The sequence below is a fragment of the Macrobrachium rosenbergii genome, chromosome 39, assembly GCF_040412425.1.
Source record: "Macrobrachium rosenbergii isolate ZJJX-2024 chromosome 39, ASM4041242v1, whole genome shotgun sequence".
Classification (NCBI taxonomy): domain Eukaryota; kingdom Metazoa; phylum Arthropoda; class Malacostraca; order Decapoda; family Palaemonidae; genus Macrobrachium; species Macrobrachium rosenbergii.
Genome location: NC_089779.1, coordinates 16763281 through 16786794, shown reverse-complemented (window position 1 = coordinate 16786794; position 23514 = coordinate 16763281). Strand labels below are relative to the sequence as shown.

The 23514-nt window shown below is 39.4% G+C and overlaps 2 protein-coding genes and 22 non-coding genes across 25 annotated transcripts in view; 1 reads left to right on the top strand and 23 right to left on the bottom strand.

Annotated features, from left to right (window-relative positions):
* The window catches only part of LOC136825784 (excitatory amino acid transporter 3-like), a 525422-nt gene that overhangs the window by 51462 nt on the left and 450446 nt on the right, over positions 1–23514 (top strand). The window lies entirely within an intron of this gene.
* LOC136825777 (kinesin-related protein 4-like) lies at positions 7101–14508 on the bottom strand. Its single transcript, XM_067082637.1, has 3 exons — positions 14356–14508; positions 11004–11498; positions 7101–10553 (listed from the first exon to the last, which is right to left on the bottom strand). The coding sequence occupies exons 1-3, from the start codon at positions 14453–14455 to the stop codon at positions 7534–7536; spliced, it is 3615 nt and encodes a 1204-aa protein (XP_066938738.1). The 5' UTR covers positions 14456–14508; the 3' UTR covers positions 7101–7533.
* On the bottom strand, positions 17441–17513 carry TRNAF-GAA (transfer RNA phenylalanine (anticodon GAA)). Its single transcript has one exon. It is a non-coding gene; the product is annotated as a tRNA-Phe (tRNA).
* On the bottom strand, positions 17592–17664 carry TRNAF-GAA (transfer RNA phenylalanine (anticodon GAA)). Its single transcript has one exon. It is a non-coding gene; the product is annotated as a tRNA-Phe (tRNA).
* Positions 17743–17815, bottom strand: TRNAF-GAA (transfer RNA phenylalanine (anticodon GAA)). The gene has a single exon. It is a non-coding gene; the product is annotated as a tRNA-Phe (tRNA).
* On the bottom strand, positions 17894–17966 carry TRNAF-GAA (transfer RNA phenylalanine (anticodon GAA)). Its single transcript has one exon. It is a non-coding gene; the product is annotated as a tRNA-Phe (tRNA).
* On the bottom strand, positions 18196–18268 carry TRNAF-GAA (transfer RNA phenylalanine (anticodon GAA)). The gene has a single exon. It is a non-coding gene; the product is annotated as a tRNA-Phe (tRNA).
* Positions 18347–18419, bottom strand: TRNAF-GAA (transfer RNA phenylalanine (anticodon GAA)). The gene has a single exon. It is a non-coding gene; the product is annotated as a tRNA-Phe (tRNA).
* Positions 18960–19032, bottom strand: TRNAF-GAA (transfer RNA phenylalanine (anticodon GAA)). Its single transcript has one exon. It is a non-coding gene; the product is annotated as a tRNA-Phe (tRNA).
* On the bottom strand, positions 19111–19183 carry TRNAF-GAA (transfer RNA phenylalanine (anticodon GAA)). Its single transcript has one exon. It is a non-coding gene; the product is annotated as a tRNA-Phe (tRNA).
* TRNAF-GAA (transfer RNA phenylalanine (anticodon GAA)) lies at positions 19425–19497 on the bottom strand. The gene has a single exon. It is a non-coding gene; the product is annotated as a tRNA-Phe (tRNA).
* Positions 20025–20097, bottom strand: TRNAF-GAA (transfer RNA phenylalanine (anticodon GAA)). Its single transcript has one exon. It is a non-coding gene; the product is annotated as a tRNA-Phe (tRNA).
* On the bottom strand, positions 20476–20548 carry TRNAF-GAA (transfer RNA phenylalanine (anticodon GAA)). Its single transcript has one exon. It is a non-coding gene; the product is annotated as a tRNA-Phe (tRNA).
* Positions 20777–20849, bottom strand: TRNAF-GAA (transfer RNA phenylalanine (anticodon GAA)). Its single transcript has one exon. It is a non-coding gene; the product is annotated as a tRNA-Phe (tRNA).
* On the bottom strand, positions 20927–20999 carry TRNAF-GAA (transfer RNA phenylalanine (anticodon GAA)). Its single transcript has one exon. It is a non-coding gene; the product is annotated as a tRNA-Phe (tRNA).
* Positions 21078–21150, bottom strand: TRNAF-GAA (transfer RNA phenylalanine (anticodon GAA)). The gene has a single exon. It is a non-coding gene; the product is annotated as a tRNA-Phe (tRNA).
* Positions 21229–21301, bottom strand: TRNAF-GAA (transfer RNA phenylalanine (anticodon GAA)). The gene has a single exon. It is a non-coding gene; the product is annotated as a tRNA-Phe (tRNA).
* On the bottom strand, positions 21527–21599 carry TRNAF-GAA (transfer RNA phenylalanine (anticodon GAA)). Its single transcript has one exon. It is a non-coding gene; the product is annotated as a tRNA-Phe (tRNA).
* On the bottom strand, positions 21678–21750 carry TRNAF-GAA (transfer RNA phenylalanine (anticodon GAA)). Its single transcript has one exon. It is a non-coding gene; the product is annotated as a tRNA-Phe (tRNA).
* Positions 21976–22048, bottom strand: TRNAF-GAA (transfer RNA phenylalanine (anticodon GAA)). The gene has a single exon. It is a non-coding gene; the product is annotated as a tRNA-Phe (tRNA).
* On the bottom strand, positions 22128–22200 carry TRNAF-GAA (transfer RNA phenylalanine (anticodon GAA)). Its single transcript has one exon. It is a non-coding gene; the product is annotated as a tRNA-Phe (tRNA).
* TRNAF-GAA (transfer RNA phenylalanine (anticodon GAA)) lies at positions 22278–22350 on the bottom strand. The gene has a single exon. It is a non-coding gene; the product is annotated as a tRNA-Phe (tRNA).
* On the bottom strand, positions 22429–22501 carry TRNAF-GAA (transfer RNA phenylalanine (anticodon GAA)). The gene has a single exon. It is a non-coding gene; the product is annotated as a tRNA-Phe (tRNA).
* TRNAF-GAA (transfer RNA phenylalanine (anticodon GAA)) lies at positions 22580–22652 on the bottom strand. The gene has a single exon. It is a non-coding gene; the product is annotated as a tRNA-Phe (tRNA).

The following is a 23514-nucleotide window of genomic DNA, read 5'->3' as shown; positions in this document are numbered from 1 at the left end:
GAGAGAGAGATTGCTCATTTCAATATGGCGACTTCAGTACAGCCTGAAAAATCCCATGATATAAAGGTCCCTCATTGTTTGCAACATTACAGCGGGTTATTGAATATTTTTTTTGAGATGTTTATACGACGTTTCATGTGAGATTTTGTGGCCTTTTTTATATTAATTTTCATTATTCATTTTATCGACCTTTTATCTTTTATCAGTTACATGTTTTATCTTTTTATCTTGTATCAGTCACATTTTGTTCCACCTTGATTAGTCCTAAGAATTCCGTCGGGCTTGGTTCTTATCACAGCGGAAATGGATAAGAACTTTGTTGCTTTATTGGCCATGTCTGTTATGATAAAGCGAATAAAGTTCGTTTCATACACTGCAAATATGTTTCGTATTTAAAAGAATCTTTTCTCGCCTTCTGTCATTTCTTAATTTGGTTTTACTTTGGTGTTTTTCCGTTCTCATCGTGGTTTCTCTCATTAGCGGATCCAGAAAAATTTCATGGGGTGGGGGCACCAGTTTTCATATTATACATAACCTATATATGTATATATATATTTCTATAATTTTTTATTTTTTCCCACTTTTATATTTCTCATTTATGTTCTTATCTAAATCTTCAATATCATTATTTTGTCATTATTTTTCATGGGGGAGGGGGGTACGTGCCCAGGTGCCCCCACCCCCTGGATCCGCCAGTGATTCCTCTGACGATTGTCATTCATATTCTCAATGACCTTATTTCTGTTATTTTCAATTTTTATCACGGGGTATTGCCCAGGTAAGGGTATCTGTTGCTCTTCGCATAGGAGAAGGAAGTATCTTTGGAATGTAGAATATTGGAATATACAGTATGGGAATTTACAGTGTTTGAATATACGGTATGGGAATTCAGTGTTGGAATATACGGTATGGGAATTTACAGTGTTGGAATATACGGTATGGGAGTTTACAGTGTTGAAACATACGGTAAGAGAATTTACAGTGTTGGAATATACGGTATGGGAATATACAGTGTTGGAATATACGGTATGGGGATTTACAGTGTTGGAATATACGGTATGGGAATTTACAGCGTTGGAATATACGGTATGGGAATTTACAGTGTTGGAATATACTGTATGGGAATTAACATTGTTGGAACACACAGTACGCGAATTTACAGTGTTGGAATATATGGTATGAGAATTTACAGTGTTGGAATATTGTAATGTATAGTGTTGGAATATTGTAATGTACAGTGTTGGAATATACAGAATTCTGGACGCAAATATTTTAACCCGCGCTTCCTCTAATCATTACCTGTTACGTTGTAGTTATCGTTAGGAGTTCTTTGCCTCCAGCTGCAACCCCTTTCATTCCTTGTGCTGTACCTCTGTGCATATCCTCTTTTCTTCCATCTTGCTTTCCACCCTCTCCTAACAATTTTTTCATAGTGCAACTGCTTTGAGGTTTTCCTCCTGTTACACCTTCCATACCTTTCTACTATCAGTTTCCCATTCAGCCCTGAGTGACCTTAGGTCCCAGTGCTTGACCTTGGGCCAAAATTCTATATTCCAGACCGGTCCATTCCACAGAGCTCCTTCGGTAGAGTAGGGCCGGAAAAGAAGTCGACTGTGTGTAATTAATTTAGCAGTTCTGGAGCTGGCGGGGGAATCAAGGAATGAGGTTGGTGGAGGTTACATGGGCCGTAACTGGGTCGAAACAAAAAATTTGTAATTGTTTGTTTTTTGTGTGTGTGTGTCACAGATTTCCTCGTCCCAAGAGGCTGTCCCTAGCAGAGAAGCTTCTTCTAAAAGCGTTCCTATCACGTGAGATAGATTACTAGTTTGTCCACTGGAAAATAATTTGGTCCGAGAAGAGAAGGACTGGTTTTGAGTGAGGGAGTTGGAAGGAAACTTATCCGGAAGATTTCTTTGGCGATCTCAGTATCTTATGAAATTCTTGTAAGAATTATTTAAAGAGAAAAAAAAAATCTAATAAAGAAGAGATCACTAGCTAAAGAACCGCGTCATCATTATAATCCATCACATGATTTCCAATAAGGGGGTTAAATTGCGAGTTCGTTGCCCCCCTCTGTTTAGCTCACTTTTTTGGTATCAAACTATAGGGAAATATGTCTACTATCCATTTCCGCCTGTTTCCTGGTATGCAGTTACCCTGAAATATGTCTAATTTCATGATTTTGACACCTACCCTATACACATACTTTTCTCCTGATTTAAAGCTAATTTTTGGGTTGCAGTGCCTATGACTAATATTTGAATGGTTTCACTATTATTGTGAAGGTCTTTAAATTTTCTACAAATCTTCATTAAATTCTGAATTTGGCAAAAATAATTTCTTCAATAATTATTGAAGCAGTTTATGATAAAATCAGTATTTTTATCTTAATTTTACTTTTTTCAAAGCTTTTCTTTAAAATATTGATACCTGCTAACCGTGTATTATTCAAAATTCTAAGATCTTTCAAATGCAATTAACAATGTTCTAATTCTAATAGTTTTGACATGGAAACAATATGAAATATAGTAATAATGTTACACAATTTTTGGTTTTACTAGTTTTACTTCTCCAAACTTTCTACACACACAAGTAGGTATATTAGGAATATTTTGATAAGATTTTAACTGGAAAAGTTCATTCCATTATTGACCGCAAAAAGGGCTATGGGTGCTTAAAAGGCTTCACCTTAAAATTCTTCTTTCCTTTCTCTTTGTAGGCAGTAGTCTTCTGGTGATGGTGAAGAATCCACAGTAAATGCAGAGTATTGTAGAAGCTACAGTAGTAGAATATGCATGATTAGAATGGCTTCTTTTGATATGCATCCTCCCGTAATTACTCCTACTAATTCTCAAGTAGACTTTTCAAAGTGTCTTTGTCATACAGAGGGTACAACTGGTAAATTGACTCCGTTCTCCATAGTCAGCTGGCATGCATTCTACAATGCAGCCAGGGAAAGAAATGATGAACTCTATAAATGTTTGAAGGACATATTGTACAATGGACCATTAGGCGTCTACCATCGGACCTGCTATCAGGCCTACACAAATCGAGATCACATTGCAAGGCTCAAAAGACAAAGGGATGAGAACTTTGTTGAACCTGCTGACAATGAAGACCTACAACCATTCACACGGTACCACCATTCCAAAGCCAGCTCCCTGTCCAAACTCTGTGTGATCTGTCAGACTAGAAAGTATGATAAAACCAAAAAGAACATTCTGCCTCTAGTTCAGTGCATGACTTTTGAATCTGGCAATAGAATCCTCCAAGATTGCGAGAAGATGAGCGTATAGTGCGTGAACTTTCTGACAGTGATCCAATTGCAACTGAAGTGTGCTACCATCATAGTTGCTATGTTTGGTACACCAAGAAGAGATCATTAGATGCTCTTAAAAAATGTGAAGTACCAAAGGCAAAGGATCCGTATGAAGAAGCATACACCTCAGTTGTAAAAGAGGTCAAAAGAGACGTGCTTAGTGGGCACAAAACAATGTCACTGAGCATTCTTTTAGAACATTCAATACTCATCTAGCAGCATATGGCAAAAAACTCCAAATTACAAATCATACAAACTCAAGAACCGCTTGCTTAAAACCTTTGGAAAACAACTTTCATTTTGGCAACCTGGCAAAAAAGAATGAATCAGAGATTTTGTTTTTATCAGGAATTCCTAAAGGGCAAATTGTTGAAGCAGATTTGCGACTTGCTGATACCATAAGACCTGACTTTGACTCGTATTCTGAAAATGAAACCAAAACGGACCGTAGTCCTATTACCAGGGCAGATCTCTACCATGTGGCAAAGCATCTTAGAGGTGAACTAAAGAAGCAGAAAAATCTAATGACAGATGTTTCTTCAGTTGATGTGACCTTAGATAAATTTAGCTCATTAGCCAGAACAGGTTTACAACTTCCCTGTTTGGATGATGTCTCCAGACGAGTTTGGTGGGGGTGAAATGGAGACTGTGGAACCAGATTTACACAGAAGAGTCATGGCTGTTGGACAGGATCTCATATACAGTGTGTCCAAAGGGAGAGTCAAAATACCAAAACATGTCTCATGACTGGAAGCTCCCAGCTTGTGACCATTTTAAACAGATTTGGACACACAATTTCTCACAATGAGTTGCTTGAGTTAGAATCTGCTTTGGCCCAAAAACAGATAAAAAAAAGAGAAAGGCGGAGTATTATTGCCAAGTAATATCCTGCCAAATGTGTTCACAACTTTCTGCTGGGACAATAATGACCTCAGTGAGCAAACTCTCAGTGGCAGTAACACAACCCACTGTACAAATGGCATCCTCATACAACGCAGAGTCCACACTTGTGAACCTCCACCAGATCCATCAGGTGACAGTGTTAAGCAGCAAGTAACAGCAACAAATGACCTTGTTAGATGTTTTATACCTGTCTCTCAAAGTCAGAGACATGACCCAGGATTGCTGAATGTTGGCATCAGAAGAGGATTTAATTTACAAGTTTTCAGTGAACCTCACAAGCTGAATATTGGGTGGTTCGTACTTGCCTGCTGCTAGATTCTGGAAATTTATTTGCTGCGAGCAGTCATCAACACCTGAACCTGGTGAACCAAGTCCAAGTGGTCATGGCTGGACTGTGACTAATGATTCTTTATCCATATACTGGACAGACAAAGGACCAGCTCCAAAAGTACTGATGGATTATACCCTGATGGAATATATTGATGGAATATACCCTGACTAAACGTTGCAGTTGCAGGGGCCTGAACCTGCCCTGTACTGATGCATGCCAATGCACCAGGGAATGTGCAAACAGAGTTGTACATTCTTGTGAAGCAAATGCAGATATTGAGAGTGATGAGGAGGGCACTGAGGACTAGTGCACCATTAAAATGATATACTGTATGTCATACTTTAATGATGCTTTGCTACAGTTCGCACATGGCAACGTGTTTGACAATGTGCCAAATGAATACCACTTTTAACAATGAAAAATTCATATTGATAGGTTTACCTGTATCACTGTCTGTGAAGAGAAGGTACTTTTCAGTTTGCCATTATACAATAAATTATATATTTTTTATATATTCAGGGACATCAAGTTTTTTCTGATTATGATCAAGAAAATTACCAAGTGTTCTATTTCAAGCCAGAAAAAGCTGTATCTAACATGTTAGTTTATTCATTAATCTTTTTACAGTATATATCTCCTTTATTTCACTAGCTATAAATGTGAAACAAGCATGAAACCCAATTAACTTCTGGAAAAAATCATTACTAGAAATGTTTTCAGCAAGGAATAAATAAATTTATTTCAGATATACAATAGTTTTCATTACTTAGTTTGGAGAACACATTCAAAACCAAATATGCTGTTTCTTAATTGCTGTGCAAAAACGCCTGTAGGGAAGATGTAAAAATCATGAAATTAGACATGTTTCAGGGTAACTGTTGACCTGGAAACAGGCAGAAATGAACAGCAGACTTATATTCCTACATACTGGTACCAAGAAAGTGAGGTAAACGGGGTTGGGGGGGGGTGGGGGGCCAACGAACTCAGAATTTTGGGGTCTCAGGTGATAGGCTATTACTCTCTTCGGAGGGAAGAGTGGGTTTGAAAAGGGATGAAAGCTTACAAACTTAGTCCCAAAAACGGGAAACATAGATCGAAAAGAGTCCCAGCCTAGAGAGGTTAATGTTTCTTGCTACCCAGCGCTACTGGAGCAGACGAGAAACGCCACTAAGCCCCTGCTAGAGGTTAGACGTTAGGCACAAACTCGGGGAGAATGTAGCATTTTGTTTGGATATGAACGCTGGGAGTTGCGTTCATAATCTGCTAGGACTTGACACAATTCTGCTTCCTTGAGCGTTCCTCAACGGCAGCCCAGTGAATATTTGCTTATTATTTGATATTTATCCTTTCAGCGTTTGAGACAGTACTCACAGTGGGGTCACCATTTCAGGTTCGTTCTTTATATGATATTTTAGTTTTGGAGTAAAGAGAGCTTTTTTGGAAACTGTTTTTACATTCCAAACGATTTTTACCACACACAGAGAGAGAGAGAGAGAGAGAGAGAGAGAGAGAGAGAGAGAGAGAGAGAGAGAATTTTATTAGTCAAGATCAAAAGGATTTATTGTAGGAGACATGCATATAGAATGAATATCAAACAGTTACTGGTATTAATAACGATTATATTTTATGATGTAAAATGTAAGCCGATTATGTAGTTTCTGTAAGTACACACTTCTCTAAACTTTTTTTTTTTTTTTTTACTAGTCCACTTCATTGTCTCTTAAGATACTTCTCTCACTTGGCCAGGTAACTGTCTCGGTTCTATCGAGCCCTAGTTCGAAAGAAAGCTGTTTGAGCTGTCAAGGGTTGCAGTAGAGCTGTGGTTCCCAACCTTTTTTCGGCCATGCCCCACCTAATCTCCTCTAAAATCCTGATTCCCCCTGTGGTGATATACTATATAATTCTTATATTCACGTGGAGGAAGCCTAAAGGCCATTAACTTGGTCCAAACATTCTCGAATCGCTCCCCCCCTTAAAAATCAAATTACCCCAGGGCGCACACGCCATGATGGGAACCACTGCATTAGAGGAATCTTCTCATAATGTATGTCAAGAATTCCCATTGTTATCTACATGATCAAGTTGAAATCTGAAAAGTACTGATCACTGTTGTTAAGTATGTCATAAACATGTTGTAAACTTATCGCACACATCACTTACAGGTTGAATACAAGCCAGGGACTTGTTGGTACTCCTAAATAGTGCTTCAAATGATTATCCAGCATTACCTGAAGACATGTTCTCCACTTATGGCCGCCGGCGTGTTTTCAGGCTTGTTGTGATATGTATGTGATATGTATGTGGTATGTATGCAATAAGGTTCCAACATGTATTGATGACATGTCCTACAGTAGTGTAGTTGTACCTTTACGAAGGTCCAGTAGGTGCCGACCTCTGGGCTGAATTCAGGGCAGCATGGTACCGCTGTTGATGGCGGTTGTAGATCTGTAGCTAAATGATGTTTAAGATGTTCAAGGTGAAACGAAGCTTGATAGCTAAACTTATCAGTGGTTGCTGATTTTACTAGGAGGAAATAATGCTGAAGAATGAGTTGGTTTGAAATTTAATCGACATTTTCCGATTTTACATCAGTGTGACGCACCAGAAAAACTTTATCAAGCTAAGAGTTACAGTATGTTGCTGTTATCAGGTGTCTTGCTCAGACATTTAATCAGGCAATCCATGTTATTCCTCTTGGTATGTGTGTGCCATGGATTTTTGAGTCTGTCCTTTAAGATGTGGTAGGTAGTTGCCAAACATTCCCATTTGATTCGCGTGTCAAATGATATTTAAGTAATTCATCTTTGCTTTGCCTATGTGTGGGAGCTAAAGTTGACTGTGGTATGATTGAAATCAGCTACTGAAGGATACCGTGGACCCATGAACTCCAGTTTATGACTGTAAAATGTTCATATCGATACATAATACATGTATGCATACGCACACGTACATATAGCTAACCTTATATTTCAGTTGACCTCTACAGCATCTCTTCATCACTACTTGGAAGTCCCTTCTCATAGGCCCCATTGCATTCCATTTCGTTTGTTATGTTGCTCACTTCTATTGCACTGCTCTTGTCTTCTTTGATTGCATCGGTTTCCATCGGATGGTGATTCTCTCTCCGGATATTCTTCTTTCTCAAGGAAGTCTCGAAAACTTGGCAGCCATATTTTTTCAGATATAGTAGATACTGAATTCTATTTTTCTTGCTCCTCGTTCCCTTGTGATTGAATTCATGTAGTATGCTTACGGTAGCTCTGTGCGGTAGTTTTCTCATGAGCTTCTTGTGCAAGTCTCTGTGGAAATGCGCGTTTTTCCACTTGGATGATTTGTGAAGAAAAGATTGGTTCAGCTTTGTTAGTTTGATTTCATCGGTTTCCGTTGGATGGTGATTCTCACTCCTCCTGATATTCTTCTTTCTCAAGGAAGTCACGAAAACTTGGCAGCCACATTTTTTCAGGTATAGTAGATACCGAATTCTATTTTTCTTGCTCCTCATTCCCATGTGATTGAATTCATGTAGTATGCTTCCGGTAGCTCTGTGTGGTAGTTTTCTCATGAGCTTCTTGCGCAAGTCTCTGTGAAAATGCGTGTTTTTCCACTTGGATGATTTGTGAGGAAAAGATTGGTTCAGCTTTGTTAGTTTGAACTCCAGTTCTTCAGTGAGTTTCATTTCAAAGCCACCATGGGATCCAGATGTGTTCAAGCTTTGTAGGAGAATCTTGTAAAGGTGTCGGTGGCAATGAAGACATTTGGATGATGTGTGTATGAAAGATTGATTCCTATTCGTAAGGTTGGACTTCTTTACTTGACTAAGTTCTGCGGGAGGTTCAAGTTTCGTAATTGCTCGATGTAAATGTTCTGCTTGAGGATATGTATCTCTTGCCATATTAGTGCTTTTACACTTTGAAGGAATTATTAGACCTCTAGGTGTTTTTTGGATTTGAGTGAAATGCCTCTCTTCTAAAGTGGGCATAGGTAATGTGGGAGAAACATAAGGTAACTGTTGATTGGTTGCATTATGTAAATAATTATTGTTGCATTGGACCTGTTTTCCATTGCTTTCATTTGAATCTTGGTTGGTCTCTTGAATGACCTTGTGGCTAGATATATTGATTAAACTCTTTCCTGATTCACTATCAGTTTGTTCATTTGATGTGGTATCTAGACCTTCTCTTATTTTATTGTCTTCAGTCCTTGGTAGGATGTCAACATTTTGTGACTGCATGTCTGCATGGGATAGGTTAGCTTTATCAGAGATAAGTAGGTCACCTTGGTAGTTGACTTGAGGCGCCTCATTCAACTCATTAACTTTAGCAGCTGCTGGCTCAGATTTTGACTTAATACTTGCATTCACTGGGTCAGCATGTGTAGTAGGTACCAGATTTTTAGACAGAACTTTTAATGAAGCAGTTTTAGTAGCAGTTTCATGTGATTTATGGTTTTCCTCTGGTTTTCGAGTTTGCAGTGGGGCCACACCACCACAGACAGCGGATTGAGTTGCATCTTTATAAGGGTTTTGTTCCTTGTGGGAATCTTTGAGAGTAGTTGGTGTCATTTGTCTCCAATCTTCCCGGTTTTCAATGACAGGTAGGGAAATATCTTGTACAGGCTTGTTTAAGTGGGCACTTTCACCTGCCGCTCCAGGAGGTTGGTTTTCTGGTGAATGTGTTTTAGGTGTTTTTGAATTTTTGGGAGTCTTTTTAGTCTTAGTTTTCCTATTTTTCTTACTTTTTTCTGCTGATTCTCTCTTGATCATCTCTTGTCTATTAAATGTATCTTCTTTGGATGGTGATCTGGTGGATTTGAGGGGTATTTCACTTGCATTTGTTTCTTTTATGTTCGTAGAATGAGATATCTCAGTGCTTGATTTTGATTCAGGATCCATTTTCTCTTGACATTGTTCTTTCTCAGCTTGGTTTTCTTGGCTCTCTTGTTTTGGATTTTGTAGGGATTTTGGTAAGTTGGGTACCATAGTGCCAAAATTCTCCATTTCGTGGCTCACAACGCTCTTACTTCTGTCAAGGAGATTGTCTTGTTCGTCATCACTACGTTTTTTTCTAGTGCTTTTGATATCTGTATCCATGTATGTAGAATGAGCAGTTTGGTATGTAGTGGTACTACTCAAGGTTTCGTTAGTATATTCCTTGCCAATCTGCTGTTTTTCTGTTAAGCCATCTCTCACTTGGTGTTCGGATATATAGTTGTTGCTCTCATTATCCGCCCCATGTGTAGCTCTTTCAGAAGCATATTTTGAGCTGCAGTTGTCTTGCATTATAGTGTTTACATCTGCTTCTTGTTGAAGTGCTTCTTCTTGGTGAGATTTTTGTACTCCCAACTCGTCAGGTATAGAAGACTCTTTTAATAAAGGCGATGTACTGTTTTCACCAAATTGATTACCTCTTCTCTCGCTTCGTAATGCATCCTCCCCTTGGGAAGATAATGCACTATCCTCGTTGGTTTTTCTATCTTCAGAATTTGGAATCACACTGAGCTCTGGCTTGGTGGTACCCATTTGAAGTGTGACTCGTCCCTGTGAATTCATACTTATTACTACTAAAGGATCATGTACCGTAGAGGACTTTTCAGTTTCCTGAAGACCAGTCATTATTATATTTTCATTTGTTTGTTTACTAGTTTGATCAGAATTTTTTGGACATTTTAAAGTGGGTGCCATCTCATTATCATTCTTTTTTACCTCTGATATTGCTTCAGCAATGTCAACTTCATTTTCAGTGCTGTATTCTATGTCTCCTTCACCTTTAGATTTTAGCAGCGGATGTGTTTCACATTTGCTCTGGCTTTCCAAGGGTTCATTGTGAGTACTGATTTTGCTGTTTGACCCCATTTGTTCCTGCGTTTCTCCAGGACTACCCGACTGTTGTCTATTTCTCCATTTTCGTAAGATGTAAGCAGTAATGAGGAGCCCTGCTAAAATCAGTATGATTAATCCAATGATCAGGCCAGTCTTGCTGTTTGAGTGAGTAGCCCCAGTACCTGGAATATGCAGAGTTCTCTCAGAAAGTCTTGAGATGTTACTTAGGTATTTGTAGTATGAACATGGAAAGTTCTATAATTAATCTGATTTTTGAAGCCTGTAACATGGTTCTTTTAATGGAATAATTAGTTGTTGTAGGGGCCATCTCTGTAAATGGAAAGATGAGTCTAAAGTAGTAAGTAAAATATTTTGCAACAGGTTCTGCATAGAATTAAGACTGTGTCCTAAGGGATTTACAAGATGGGAAATGAAGAAAAATTAATTTAAAATTTAGTTAGGAATGTCTGAAATTCTCGAGAGTTATGGAAACCAAAGTAATTATGATTGTATAATAGTCCTCTGGAAGCAAATCTGTCAGATGACTATATGGTTTAAACATTTGTTGTAAAATAATTTTATCAAAGTTTCACGATCAGAAGACCAGTGAGAAAGTGTATTAGTGCACTCACGATTTTGACTGTCCATACAGTTGAAAGTGACCGAGATGGCTTGGCCTTGCTCACTGTGAACAGAAGCCTTGGTGAAAGAAGCAGCATTGACAGTGAAATGAATAGTGGCATAATCTGCAAAGAACAACTTCAGCTTATTGTCTACCACCCCCAGAGTTAGATTGATCCAGACATTGCGCTGCAGGTGGAACACACCCTCTGGAATCTTCACAACTTCCTCCTTGTATTTCTTGGCCGAGCCACCCCCATCTTCTGCATCCAGCAACCCTGTCAGGGTGAAGGTCCCACTGGCGTCTTCCTGCCCCTCCTCCTCATCACTCTTTTGGTACGACAGCATTCCAGTGGTCTCCTCGAACCAGTTGGTGAATCTGAGGGAGAAGTGATTCCAGAACGGCGAGTCGCTATAGAGGTAGACTACCATGTTATGTGGTAGGGGGACGAGGGGCGTGGAGGACCCTGCGTAGTTATCCGTCAGGTGGTAGACCTTACAGTATCCTGGGAGGGATGATGATGAATGAGGGTTAGAGTACTCAGTTCTAGCAGTGTTGTTAGCTATACACCACTCTTCATCATAGCCACACTTCCTTTATTTACAGTTATAACTTTAGTGATGACAGATTTCTCATGATAGAAGTAAACTCATACCAAGAGAAGAACTTCTCAGAGAGGAAAAGGGCATAAACTCACTACAACTATATATATATATATATATATATATATATATATATATATATATATATATATATATATATATATAGTTGTAGTGAGTTTATGCCTTTTCCTAGAGAAGTTTCTTCTCTTGGTATGAGTTTGCAAACCCCATACCCTCGTCCGTTCACCCAGGCTGTGACCCACTACAGTTCTACAGGTCAGCAGAGACGCAATGATTTTTAATGGGCGAGGATCGAACCTTGTTATTTAGATGTTGAAGTATGGGTTTAACCCATGTCTGTCCATATATATATATATATATATATATATATATATATATATATATATATATATATATATATATATATATATGTGTCTGTATGTATGTGTATGTAAATGTAATATCCACAATGATCTCTTAACTTCTCGAATTCTTCACTATTTTTTGGATACCACGACGTCGGCAACGTGACCTCATTCTGTTACTCCGGATACAGGTTCGAATCTTGGTACGGATGTCAGAATTTCTTCATGTTCTTCCACTCGGATAAAGAGGCTTTATAGTGACAAGCGTATCCAAAATGTGTGAATAATTCGAAAAGTTGAGAGGGCCACTGTGGCTATTCCCAAATAGAGATACTTTTTCCCAATTTGTCGTCGTATTTATTGTAATAAACTGGTTATTTTTTATTAGTATTATTCAGTAAATGAAACCTTTTCATATGGAACAAGCCCACTGACTTGAAATTCAAGCTTCCAAAGAGTATGGTGTTCATTAGGAAGAAGTAAGAGGAAGAAAAATGAAATACAGAAAGAAGAGACCCCACTTATTAAAAAAGAAAGAAATATATTAAAGAACAGTTAAATAGGTAAAAATGTATTAAAATGCAAGGAGAATAGTATTAGGGTAGCAGCGCATCGCGTCTTCGCTTGAACTTCTGAAGAAGTTCCAATTGCACGACATCCTAAATAAGTAGGCTGTTCCCCAGTCCAGCGGTGTGAGGAATAAAGGACCTCTGGAACTCTGGAGAAGTTCGACAACGAGGCAAAACATCCGCTGTATATTTGTGCTGCTGTTCAGCGAATCCGTTCGTTTCCACCTCTTATTGTCCCGTCATTCGCTCGAACATTTGGTTCAAATCTGCTACTCTCTCATGTCCTGGACGTCTTTGGGATTGGAATTTCTTCAGAAGTTCAAGCGAAGATGCAATGCATTACTGCCCTAATACAATTCTCCTGGTATTTTAATAACTTGTACTTTTATTTATTTGTTTATGAAATTCGTAACTTATTTGTTTTTTTTTTAATAACTGATCTCCTCTTTCGAATGAACACCATATTCTTTGGAAGCTTGAATTTCAAGTCAGTGGCCCCTTTTAGTGGGTTTGTTCAATATAAATATGGTTCATCTTCTGAATAATAATAATAATAATAATAATAATAATAATAATAATAATAATAATAATAATAATAATATATTTTGGAAGCTTGAATTTCAAGTCAGTGGCATTTTTTGTGGGCTTGTTCAATATAAATATGGTTCATCGTCTGAATAATAATAATAATAATAATAATAATAATAATAATAATAATAATAATAATAATAATAATAATCATCTTTGGAAGCTTGAATTTCAAGTCATTGGCCCCTTTGGTGGGCTTGTTCAATGTAAATATGGTTCATCTTCTGAATAATAATAATAATAATAATAATAATAATAATAATAATAATAATAATAATAATAATAATAATAATAATAATATTTTTGGAAGCTTGAATTTCAAGTTAGTGGCCCCTTTGGTGGGCTTGTTCAATATAAATATGGTTCATCTTCTGAATAATAATAATAATAATAATAATAATAATAATAATAATAATAATAATAATATTCTTTGGAAGCTTGAATTTCAAGTCAGTGGCCCCTTTTGTAGGCTTGTTCAATATAAATATGGTTCATATTCTGAACAATAATAATGATAATAATAATAATAATAATAATAATAATAATAATAATAACTTATTACAACGTTCTATTTGTTATTTCATTAACCTTATACTTATTCACTTCCTCGCTTGTTCATTTGCCTTGTACTCACCTTATGCAAAGTACATTTTTGAAACCTTTCCTCGATTTCCAGTTGCTACCACAATTTACTCTCTCATTTCTTATATTCAGTGCGAGCTGATTATCTTATTTGTATTTGCACTCTCGGCGTGATGACAACTGATCATGTGACGCTAGTTTAAAAAAATATAGGTGGATAGATAGGCTTACCATCCGTTTCGTTATCTGTACAGGCGCTGAACACGACAGGTTTCGAGCCTCTGCGAATTTACAGAGGAATTCGGGAATTTGGTCCCGTCAAAATGGTCGTAGGGTGAATTAGAGGTAGGTAACTCGTATAGGAGATTTTAACCGATGACAAGTGTAGTTTTAACGTTTAACGGAAGCAAGTGTTGATGGTACGCATGGGTGATAATAATAATAATAATAATAATAATAATAATAATAATAATAATAACTAAAAGTGATTTTCAAAGCCATCACCTCCTGTGGCCATTGGCAGACTCGTTCATTCCGTTACAAGAATCCTTGAGCAGAGCGTGCCCCCAAATTCTTTGTCCCTTTCTGCCTTGGAAAACAGCATTTGAAAACGACGAGGCCGTGGGAGTGCCACTTCGGTTACATGCCTTCCTTACCTGGTATGCTGGCGCCATCTGTCGTTCGAAGGTGAACCAGAAGCACAAGCGCCGGTAAGCCTAAAAAAGGGGAGAAGGAACTGTGGAATTCTCGCCACATCTCCGTGACCACACGAAGGAAGGCGTACTGCAAAGGCTCCGGCGTCTGTTGGGTGAGAGATATCGAAGTTATCTCGCTTATCGGTAGCCTTATCAGAAATTGCTTTTCTTGTAATTTTTTTTTTTTTTGACGTAGTTTGGCCTCTTGATATTATGTACAGTACATACGAACAGAAGGAGAGTGATTGAGTTGTTTATATATATATATATATATATATATATATATATATATATATATATATATATATATATATATATATATATTGTTACAAACCTTCAGGTTGTAATGCAAGTTCTTAATTAATAATAGAATTGTTATCAGTAAATGTAACTCAGTGCTAAAGGTCAGCGGAAACAAACACTCAGGAAAGCTCAGCAATATTTAATACTTAATAAATACAAAATTTAAATCAACCTTGTGGGATATAATCAATATTTAGAAACCCTGGCGACAACCAGGAAGGACAAATACCGGTCCTTAGAATCCCACTGGATTCCCTAAAACTAAGAAAACTAAACCGTATCAAAGATAAATAATGCAGAGGAAATGACAATAATAAATAACTTGTTTGGATCCAACACTTTTGCTGGCTGGCCAGACCAAAAACTACCCTAATGCTAAATCAAAGGAAGAAGGAAGGCAGAGAAAACAAAACAAGAAAACAATTATCGTCCCTACCTATTACCACAAAGCTAAATGATACCTTATCTACAACATTATGACCCGTCAGGTGACATTATAAAGTCACAGCAAAAACATAACAAAATATACATATGTATATACTCAAATAATCCAACTGCAATATAGTTTTTCTCACATCAGTGGAGGCAGCGGAGGAGAAAAATTCCAGGGCCGTGATCAAATCACCAATTCCACTATCAGGGCAGGTCATGAACACCAGAGCATCCACACAAAGGGGAAGGTGATCCTATGCGAAAACCAAAGATACTTAGTCTTACCTGGTGTCAGCCTCCCTACAGATCGTTTCACGAGCTAGCAAGCTCCCAGATTGACAGCAGAAAACAGCTGATCAGAGATGCAGAAACAGCAGGCGAATCCTCATCAGTGCCGGGAGAAAGCGACGGCACCAATTCCGTGGGAATCCTCCTCAACAGGGAAAAGCAGGAAACACTCAAGTCGCAGGTGACAGGAGTACCTGCGAGTCTCATATGAAGGACCAAGTTACGGCTCAAGGTTGGAAACACTCGAGTCGCAGATGACAAGAAGACCTGCAAACAACAGTCGAAGAGAAAATCCGTAACGTGGTCCAAAAAGCTGCCAAACAATCGTCAACCAAATTCCAAAAATCAATCAGCTGCTCGTGGGACAGTATATCAGGGGAGTGCTATAGCCCGAACTAACTCGAGCCGAGCTCCGACGTCCAGACATCACTAAGGAGACGTTCATCAACACTCGTAAAAACAGAAAAACACTCGTTAAAACGATAGTTCGATAATATAAACAAACGGGAAAGAGGCGCCTAACCGCACTAAATAATGTCAAATTAAGCACTTTACGTTAAGCATTAGAAATTACCAGACAACGGATATTAAAGTTCAAAAATAATGTAAACAAATACCCCTTCAAAACAACGGCTATCTTGCCACAAAATGACTCTTAAAAAGTAGATATTAAACCTAGAAAAAACAAGGCTGATCTAAATTTACGTAATGCAAATAAAGAAAATAATTTAAGCTTACCTAATATATATATATATATATATATATATATATATATATATATATATATATAATATAAATAATATATCTATATATATACACATACATAATACATATACATACATACATGTATGTATATATATATATATATATATATATATATATATATATATATATATATATATATAATATATATATATATTATATATATATATATATATATATATATATATATATATATATATATATATATATATATATATATATATATATATATATATATATATATATATATATATGTACACACACACACACACACAAACACACACACTAGCTCACCAACCTGGTGCTGCCCAGGAGGACTCTGAATAATAATCGATAATCTCTCTCTCTCTCTCTCTCTCTCTCTCTCTCTCTCTCTCTCTCTCTCTCTCTCTCTCTCTCTCTCCTGTTAAAATAGTTGCTTCAGTTACATTGCTCACCATTTTTGATATTTTATATTTCACCCCTTCTCACCCTTCCCATTCCTATCGGGGCTGAACTTGGACTTAAAGGGCATCGGGAGTGTCACTGTTCATCTCAGCGACCTTGAAAACTATGGATTAGACAACATCATCTCTTGTTTTCGGCTATTTTTACCTGTCACTCCTTCCCACCCCCGCCCCATTTGGTGCCAGTGATGTCTTACCCCCACAGTATTGTTTTCCAGATATTAAGTCTTATGTATACTGAAATGAGGTATGATAAACCTGTAGAGTTTATTTAGTTACTAAGTCTACGGGCAGAACCAGCCCCATTTCGGAGAGGGCCTTTCCACAACCACCCCGTTTGGTGCCCTTTGGTGCTAGTGATTTATTAACCCCACAGTATTCTTTTCACGATAATAAGTCATATGTATACCAAGTTTGGTTGATGTTGCTCAATGTGTTTCCGAGTTATGGTGGAACATACCCGCACACACACTCACAAACATACATCCATTTATGTATATATGTATATATATATATATATATATATATATATATATATATATGTATATGTATGTTTGTGTATATATATAGTGTAATAGTGTTTGTGTGTGCATTCATGCATAAGGTTTCATGTATTTACACCTCATACACAATACATATGCACATTTGTACAGAACAGAGGGTATGTCTCTTCAGCCATTTATTTCTCAGATTTATGTTTGGACAAATGCAAATTCAATAACTGAGCTATCTAGGCTACATGCTTCAGATGATGCTTATTTAGCCAATCAGGTGTTCCAGGAAGGACGTTTGAATTAGTGGGGGAAAAAAGGTCATGCCCAGACCCGGGATTGAACTGGGGACCTTTAGATCTTCAGTCTAACGCTCTCCCAACTGAGCTATCTAGGCTACATGCTTCAGATGATGCTTATTTAGCCAATCAGGTGTTCCAGGAAGGACGTTTGAATTAGTGGGGAAAAAAGGTCGTGCCCAGACCAGGGATTGAACCGGGGACCTTTAGATCTTCAGTCTAACGCTCTCCCAACTGAGCTATCTAGGCTACATGCTTTTGATGATGTTTATTTAGCCAATCAGATGTTCCAGGAAGGACATTTGAATTAATGGGGAAAAAAGGTTGTGCCCAGACCCGGGATTGAACCGGGGACCTTTAGATCTTCAGTCTAACGCTCTCCCAACTGAGCTATCTAGGCTACATGCTTTAGATGATGCTTATTTAGCCAATCAAGTGTTCCAGGAAGGACATTTGAATTAGTGGGGGAAAAAGATTGTGCCCAGACCCGGGATTGAACCGGGGACCTTTAGATCTTCAGTCTAACGCTCTCCCAACTGAGCTATCTAGGCTACATGCTTTAGATGATGCTTATTTAGCCAATCAGGTGTTCCAGGAAGGACATTTGAATTAGTGGGGGAAAAAGGTTGTGCCCAGACCCGGGATTGAACCGGGGACCTTTAGATCTTCAGTCTAACGCTCTCCCAACTGAGTTATGTAGGCTACATGCTTTAGATGATGCTTATTTAGCCAGTCAAGTGTTCCAGGAAGGGCTTTTGAACTAGTGGGGGAAAAAGATTGTGCCCAGACCCGGGATTGAACCGGGGACCTTTAGATCTTCAGTCTAACGCTCTCCCAACTGAGCTATCTAGGCTACATGCTTTAGATGATGCTTATTTAGCCAATCAGGTGTTCTAGGAAGGACATTTGAATTAGTGGGGAAAAAAGGTTGTGCCCAGACCCGGGATTGAACCGGGGACCTTTAGATCTTCAGTCTAACGCTCTCCCAACTGAGCTATCTAGGCTACATGCTTTTGATGATGCTTATTTAGCCAATCAGATGTTCCAGGAAGGACATTTGAATTAGTTGGGGAAAAAGGTTGTGCCCAGACCCGGGATTGAACCGGGGACCTTTAGATCTTCAGTCTAACGCTCTCCAACTGAGCTATCTAGGCTACATGCTTTGATGATGCTTTGATTTAGCCGATCAGGTGTTCCAGGAAGGACATTTGAATTAGTGGGAAAAAAGATTGTGCCCAGACCGGGATTGAACCGGGGACCTTTAGATCTTCAGTCTAACGCTCTCCCAACTGAGCTATCAAGGCTACATGATTTTGATGATGCTTTAGATCTTTCTGAGCCAGTCAAGTGTTCCAGGAAGGACATTCAATTAGTGGGGAAAAGATTGTGCCCAGACCGGGATTGAACCGGGGACCTTTAGATCTTCAGTCTAACGCTCTCCCAACTGAGCTATCTAGGCTACATGCTTTTTGATGATGTTCGTATTTAAATGCGATCAGGTGTTCCAGGAAGGACATTTGAATTAGTGGGGAGAAATTAGGTTGTGCCCAGACCCGGGATTGAACCGGGGACCTTTAGATCTTCAGTCTAACGCTCTCCCAACTGAGCTATCTAGGCTACATGCTTTTGATGATGCTTATTTAGTCGGTCAGATGTTCCAGGAAGGACATTTGAATTAGTGGGGAAAAAAGATTGTGCCCAGACCCGGGATTGAACCGGGGACCTTTAGATCTTCAGTCTAACGCTCTCCCAACTGAGCTATCTAGGCTACATGCTTTGATGATGCTTATTTAGCTTTTTGACAATTTAGCCAATCAGGTGTTCCAGGAAGGACATTTGAATTAGTGGGGAAAAAGATTGTGCCCAGACCGGGATTGAACCGGGGACCTTTAGATCTTCAGTCTAACGCTCTCCCAACTGAGCTATCTAGGCTACATGCTTTAGATGATGCTTATTTAGCCAATCAGATGTTCCACGAAAGACATTTGAATTAGTGGGAAAAAAGATTGTGCCCAGACCCGGGATTGAACCGGGGACCTTTAGATCTTCAGTCTAACGCTCTCCCAACTGAGCTATCTAGGCTACATGCTTTTGATGATGCTTATATAGCCAATCAGGTGTTCCAGGAAGGACATTTGAATTAGTGGGGAGAAAGGTTGTGCCCAGACCGGGATTGAACCGGGACCTTTAGATCTTCAGTCTAACGCTCTCCCAACTGAGCTATCTAGGCTACATGCTTTTGATGATGCTTATTTAGCCAAGTCAGATGTTCCAGGAAGGACATTTGAATTAGTGGGGAAAAAAGATTGTGCCCAAACCCGGGATTGAACCGGGGACCTTTAGATCTTCAGTCTAACGCTCTCCCAACTGAGTTATGTAGGCTACATGCTTTAGATGATGCTTATTTAGCCAGTCAAGTGTTCCATAAGGACATTTGAATTGGTGGGGAAAAAAGGTTGTGCCCAGACCCGGGAATGAACCGGGGACCTTTGGATCTTCAGTCTAACGCTCTCCCAACTGAGCTATATAGGCTACATGCTTTTGATGATGCTTATTTAGCCAATCAGGTGTTCCAGGAAGGACATTTGAATTAGTGGGAAAAAAGATTGTGCCCAGACCCGGGATTGAACCGGGGACCTTTAGATCTTCAGTCTAACGCTCTCCCAACTGAGCTATCTAGGCTACATGCTTTAGATGATGCTTATTTAGCCAATCAGATGTTCCACGAAAGACATTTGAATTAGTGGGGAAAAAAGATTGTGCCCAGACCCGGGATGAACCGGGATGACCTTTAGATCTTCAGTCTAACGCTCTCTCCAACTGAGCTATCTAGGCTACATGCTTTTGATGATGCTTATATAGCCAATCAGGTGTTCCAGGAGGACATTTGAATTAGTGGGGAAAAAGATTGTGCCCAGACCGGGATTGAACCGGGGACCTTTTAGATCTTCAGTCTAACGCTCTCCAACTGAGCTATCTAGGCTACATGCATTAGATGATGCTTATTTAGTCAATCAGGTGTTCCAGGAAGGACTTTTGAACTAGTGGGGAAAAAGATTGTGCCCAGACCCGGGATTGAACCGGGGACCTTTAGATCTTCAGTCTGACGCTCTCCCAACTGAGCTATCTAGGCTACATGCTTTAGATGATGCTTATTTAGCCAATCAGGTGTTGTAGGAAGGACATTTGAATTAGTGGGAAAAAAGGTTGTGTGCCCAGACCCGGATTGAACCGGGGACCTTTAGATCTTCAGTCTAACGCTCTCCCAACTGAGCTATCTAGGCTACATGCTTTGATGATGTTTATTTAGCCAATCAGATGTTCCAGGAAGGACATTTGAATTAGTTGGGGAAAAAGGTTGTGCCCAAACCCGGGATTGAACCGGGGACCTTTAGATCTTCAGTCTAACGCTCTCCCAACTGAGCTATCTAGGCTACATGCTTTTGATGATGCTTATTTAGCCGATCAGGTGTTCCAGGAAGGACATTTGAATTAGTGGGAAAAAAGATTGTGCCCAGACCCGGGATTGAACCGGGGACCTTTAGATCTTCAGTCTAACGCTCTCCCAACTGAGCTATCAAGGCTACATGATTTTGATGATGCTTATTTAGCCAGTCAAGTGTTCCAGGAAGGACATTCGAATTAGTGGGGGAAAAAGATTGTGCCCAGACCCGGGATTGAACCGGGGACCTTTAGATCTTCAGTCTAACGCTCTCCCAACTGAGCTATCTAGGCTACATGCTTTAGATGATGCGTGTTTAGCCGATCAGGTGTTCCAGGAAGGACATTTGAATTAGTGGGGAGAAAAGGTTGTGCCCAGACCCGGGATTGAACCGGGGACCTTTAGATCTTCAGTCTAATGCTCTCCCAACTGAGCTATCTAGGCTACATGCTTTTGATGATGCTTATTTAGTCGGTCAGATGTTCCAGGAAGGACATTTGAATTAGTGGGAAAAAGATTGTGCCCAGACCGGGATTGAACCGGGACCTTTAGATCTTCAGTCTAACGCTCTCCCAACTGAGCTATCTAGGCTACATGCTTTTGATGATGCTTATTTAGCCAATCAGGTGTTCCAGGAAGGACATTTGAATTAGTGGGGAAAAAAGATTGTGCCCAGACCCGGGATTGAACCGGGGACCTTTAGATCTTCAGTCTAACGCTCTCCCAACTGAGCTATCTAGGCTACATGCTTTAGATGATGCTTATTTAGCCAATCAGATGTTCCATGAAAGACATTTGAATTAGTGAGAAAAAAAGATTGTGCCCAGACCCGGGATTGAACCGGGGACCTTTAGATCTTCAGTCTAACGCTCTCCCAACTGAGCTATCTAGGCTACATGCTTTTGATGATGCTTATTTAGTCAATCAGGTGTTCCAGGAAGGACTTTTGAAGTAGTGGGGAAAAGATTGTGCCCAGACCGGGGATTGAACCGGGACCTGAGATCTTCAGTCTAACGCTCTCCCAACTGAGCTATCTAGGCTACATGTTTTAGATGATGCTTATTTAGCCAATCAGGTGTTCCAGGAAGGACATTTGAATTAGTGGGGAAAAAAGGTTGTGCCCAGACCCGGGATTGAACCGGGGACCTTTAGATCTTCAGTCTAACGCTCTCCCAACTGAGCTATCTAGGCTACATGCTTTTGATGATGCTTATTTAGCCAATCAGATGTTCCAGGAAGGACATTTTGAAATTAGTTAGGGAAAAGGTTGTGCCCAGACCCGGGATTGAACCGGGGACCTTTAGATCTTCAGTCTAACGCTCTCCCAACTGAGCTATCTAGGCTACATGCTTTAGATGATGCTTATTTAGCCGATCAGGTGTTCCAGGAAGGACATTTGAATTTATGGGGAAAAAGGTTGTGCCCAGACCCGGGATTGAACCGGGGACCTTTAGATCTTCAGTCTAACGCTCTCCCAACTGAGCTATCTAGGCTACATGCTTTAGATGATGCTTATTTAGCCAATCAGATGTTCCAGGAAGGACATTTGAATTAGTGGGAAAAAAAGATTGTGCCCAGACCCGGGATTGAACCGGGGACCTTTAGATCTTCAGTCTAACGCTCTCCCAACTGAGCTATCTAGGCTACATGCTTTTGATGATGCTTATTAAGCCAATCAGATGTTCCAGGAAGGACATTCGAATTAGTGGGGAAAAAAGATTGTGCCCAGACCCGGGATTGAACCGGGGACCTTTAGATCTTCAGTCTAACGCTCTCCCAACTGAGCTATCTAGGCTACATGCTTTTGATGATGCTTATTTAGCCGATCAGGTGTTCCAGGAAGGACATTTGAATTAGTGGGGAAAAAAGATTGTGCCCAGACCCGGGATTGAAACGGGGACCTTTAGATATTCAGTCTAACGCTCTCCCAACTGAGCTATCTAGGCTACATGCTTTTGATGATGCTTATTTAGCCGATCAGGTGTTCCAGGAAGGACATTTGAATTAGTGGGGAAAAAAGATTGTGCCCAGACCCGGGATTGAAACGGGGACCTTTAGATATTCAGTCTAACGCTCTCCCAACTGAGCTATCTAGGCTACATGCTTTTGATGATGCTTATTCAGCCAATCAGGTGTTCCATGCTTACAGTGACTTGTGGATTCTGGGTGTTGTTGAGAATCTTGAGTTGAGAGGAGTAGCCTGTGATACTTTCACTTAAGATCTCATAAGGTCATTTACACTTGAAATACACTTTTGTTTGTTTACTGTTGTACTGTTTTCGAGCTTCCGTATGTTTGCATGTTTCCCAGAATCCATCAATTGGTTTAATTGTCTCCTGTTATTGGAGAGAATTGGTAATTTATTTGTTGTTATTTTATATAGAGAATTGGCGTAGAATTGTTCAAGAGTGAGGTGGAAGGAAGTAATTGACCGAAGGAACAGAAATAGAAGAACAAAGAGAGAGAGAGAGAGAGAGAGAGAGAGAGAGAGAATGAATAATAGGGCAAAATCAGTCAAATCAAATGTTTTTATTGTTATTTTTAATAAATGTTTTCAAGGATTGGAACGTCCATGGCAGACGACCCAGGGTGACGTTCACTTAGAGCTCGGAATATTGGAGGGGTCGTAACGACGTGCTTTGCCCTGCCCTGCGATA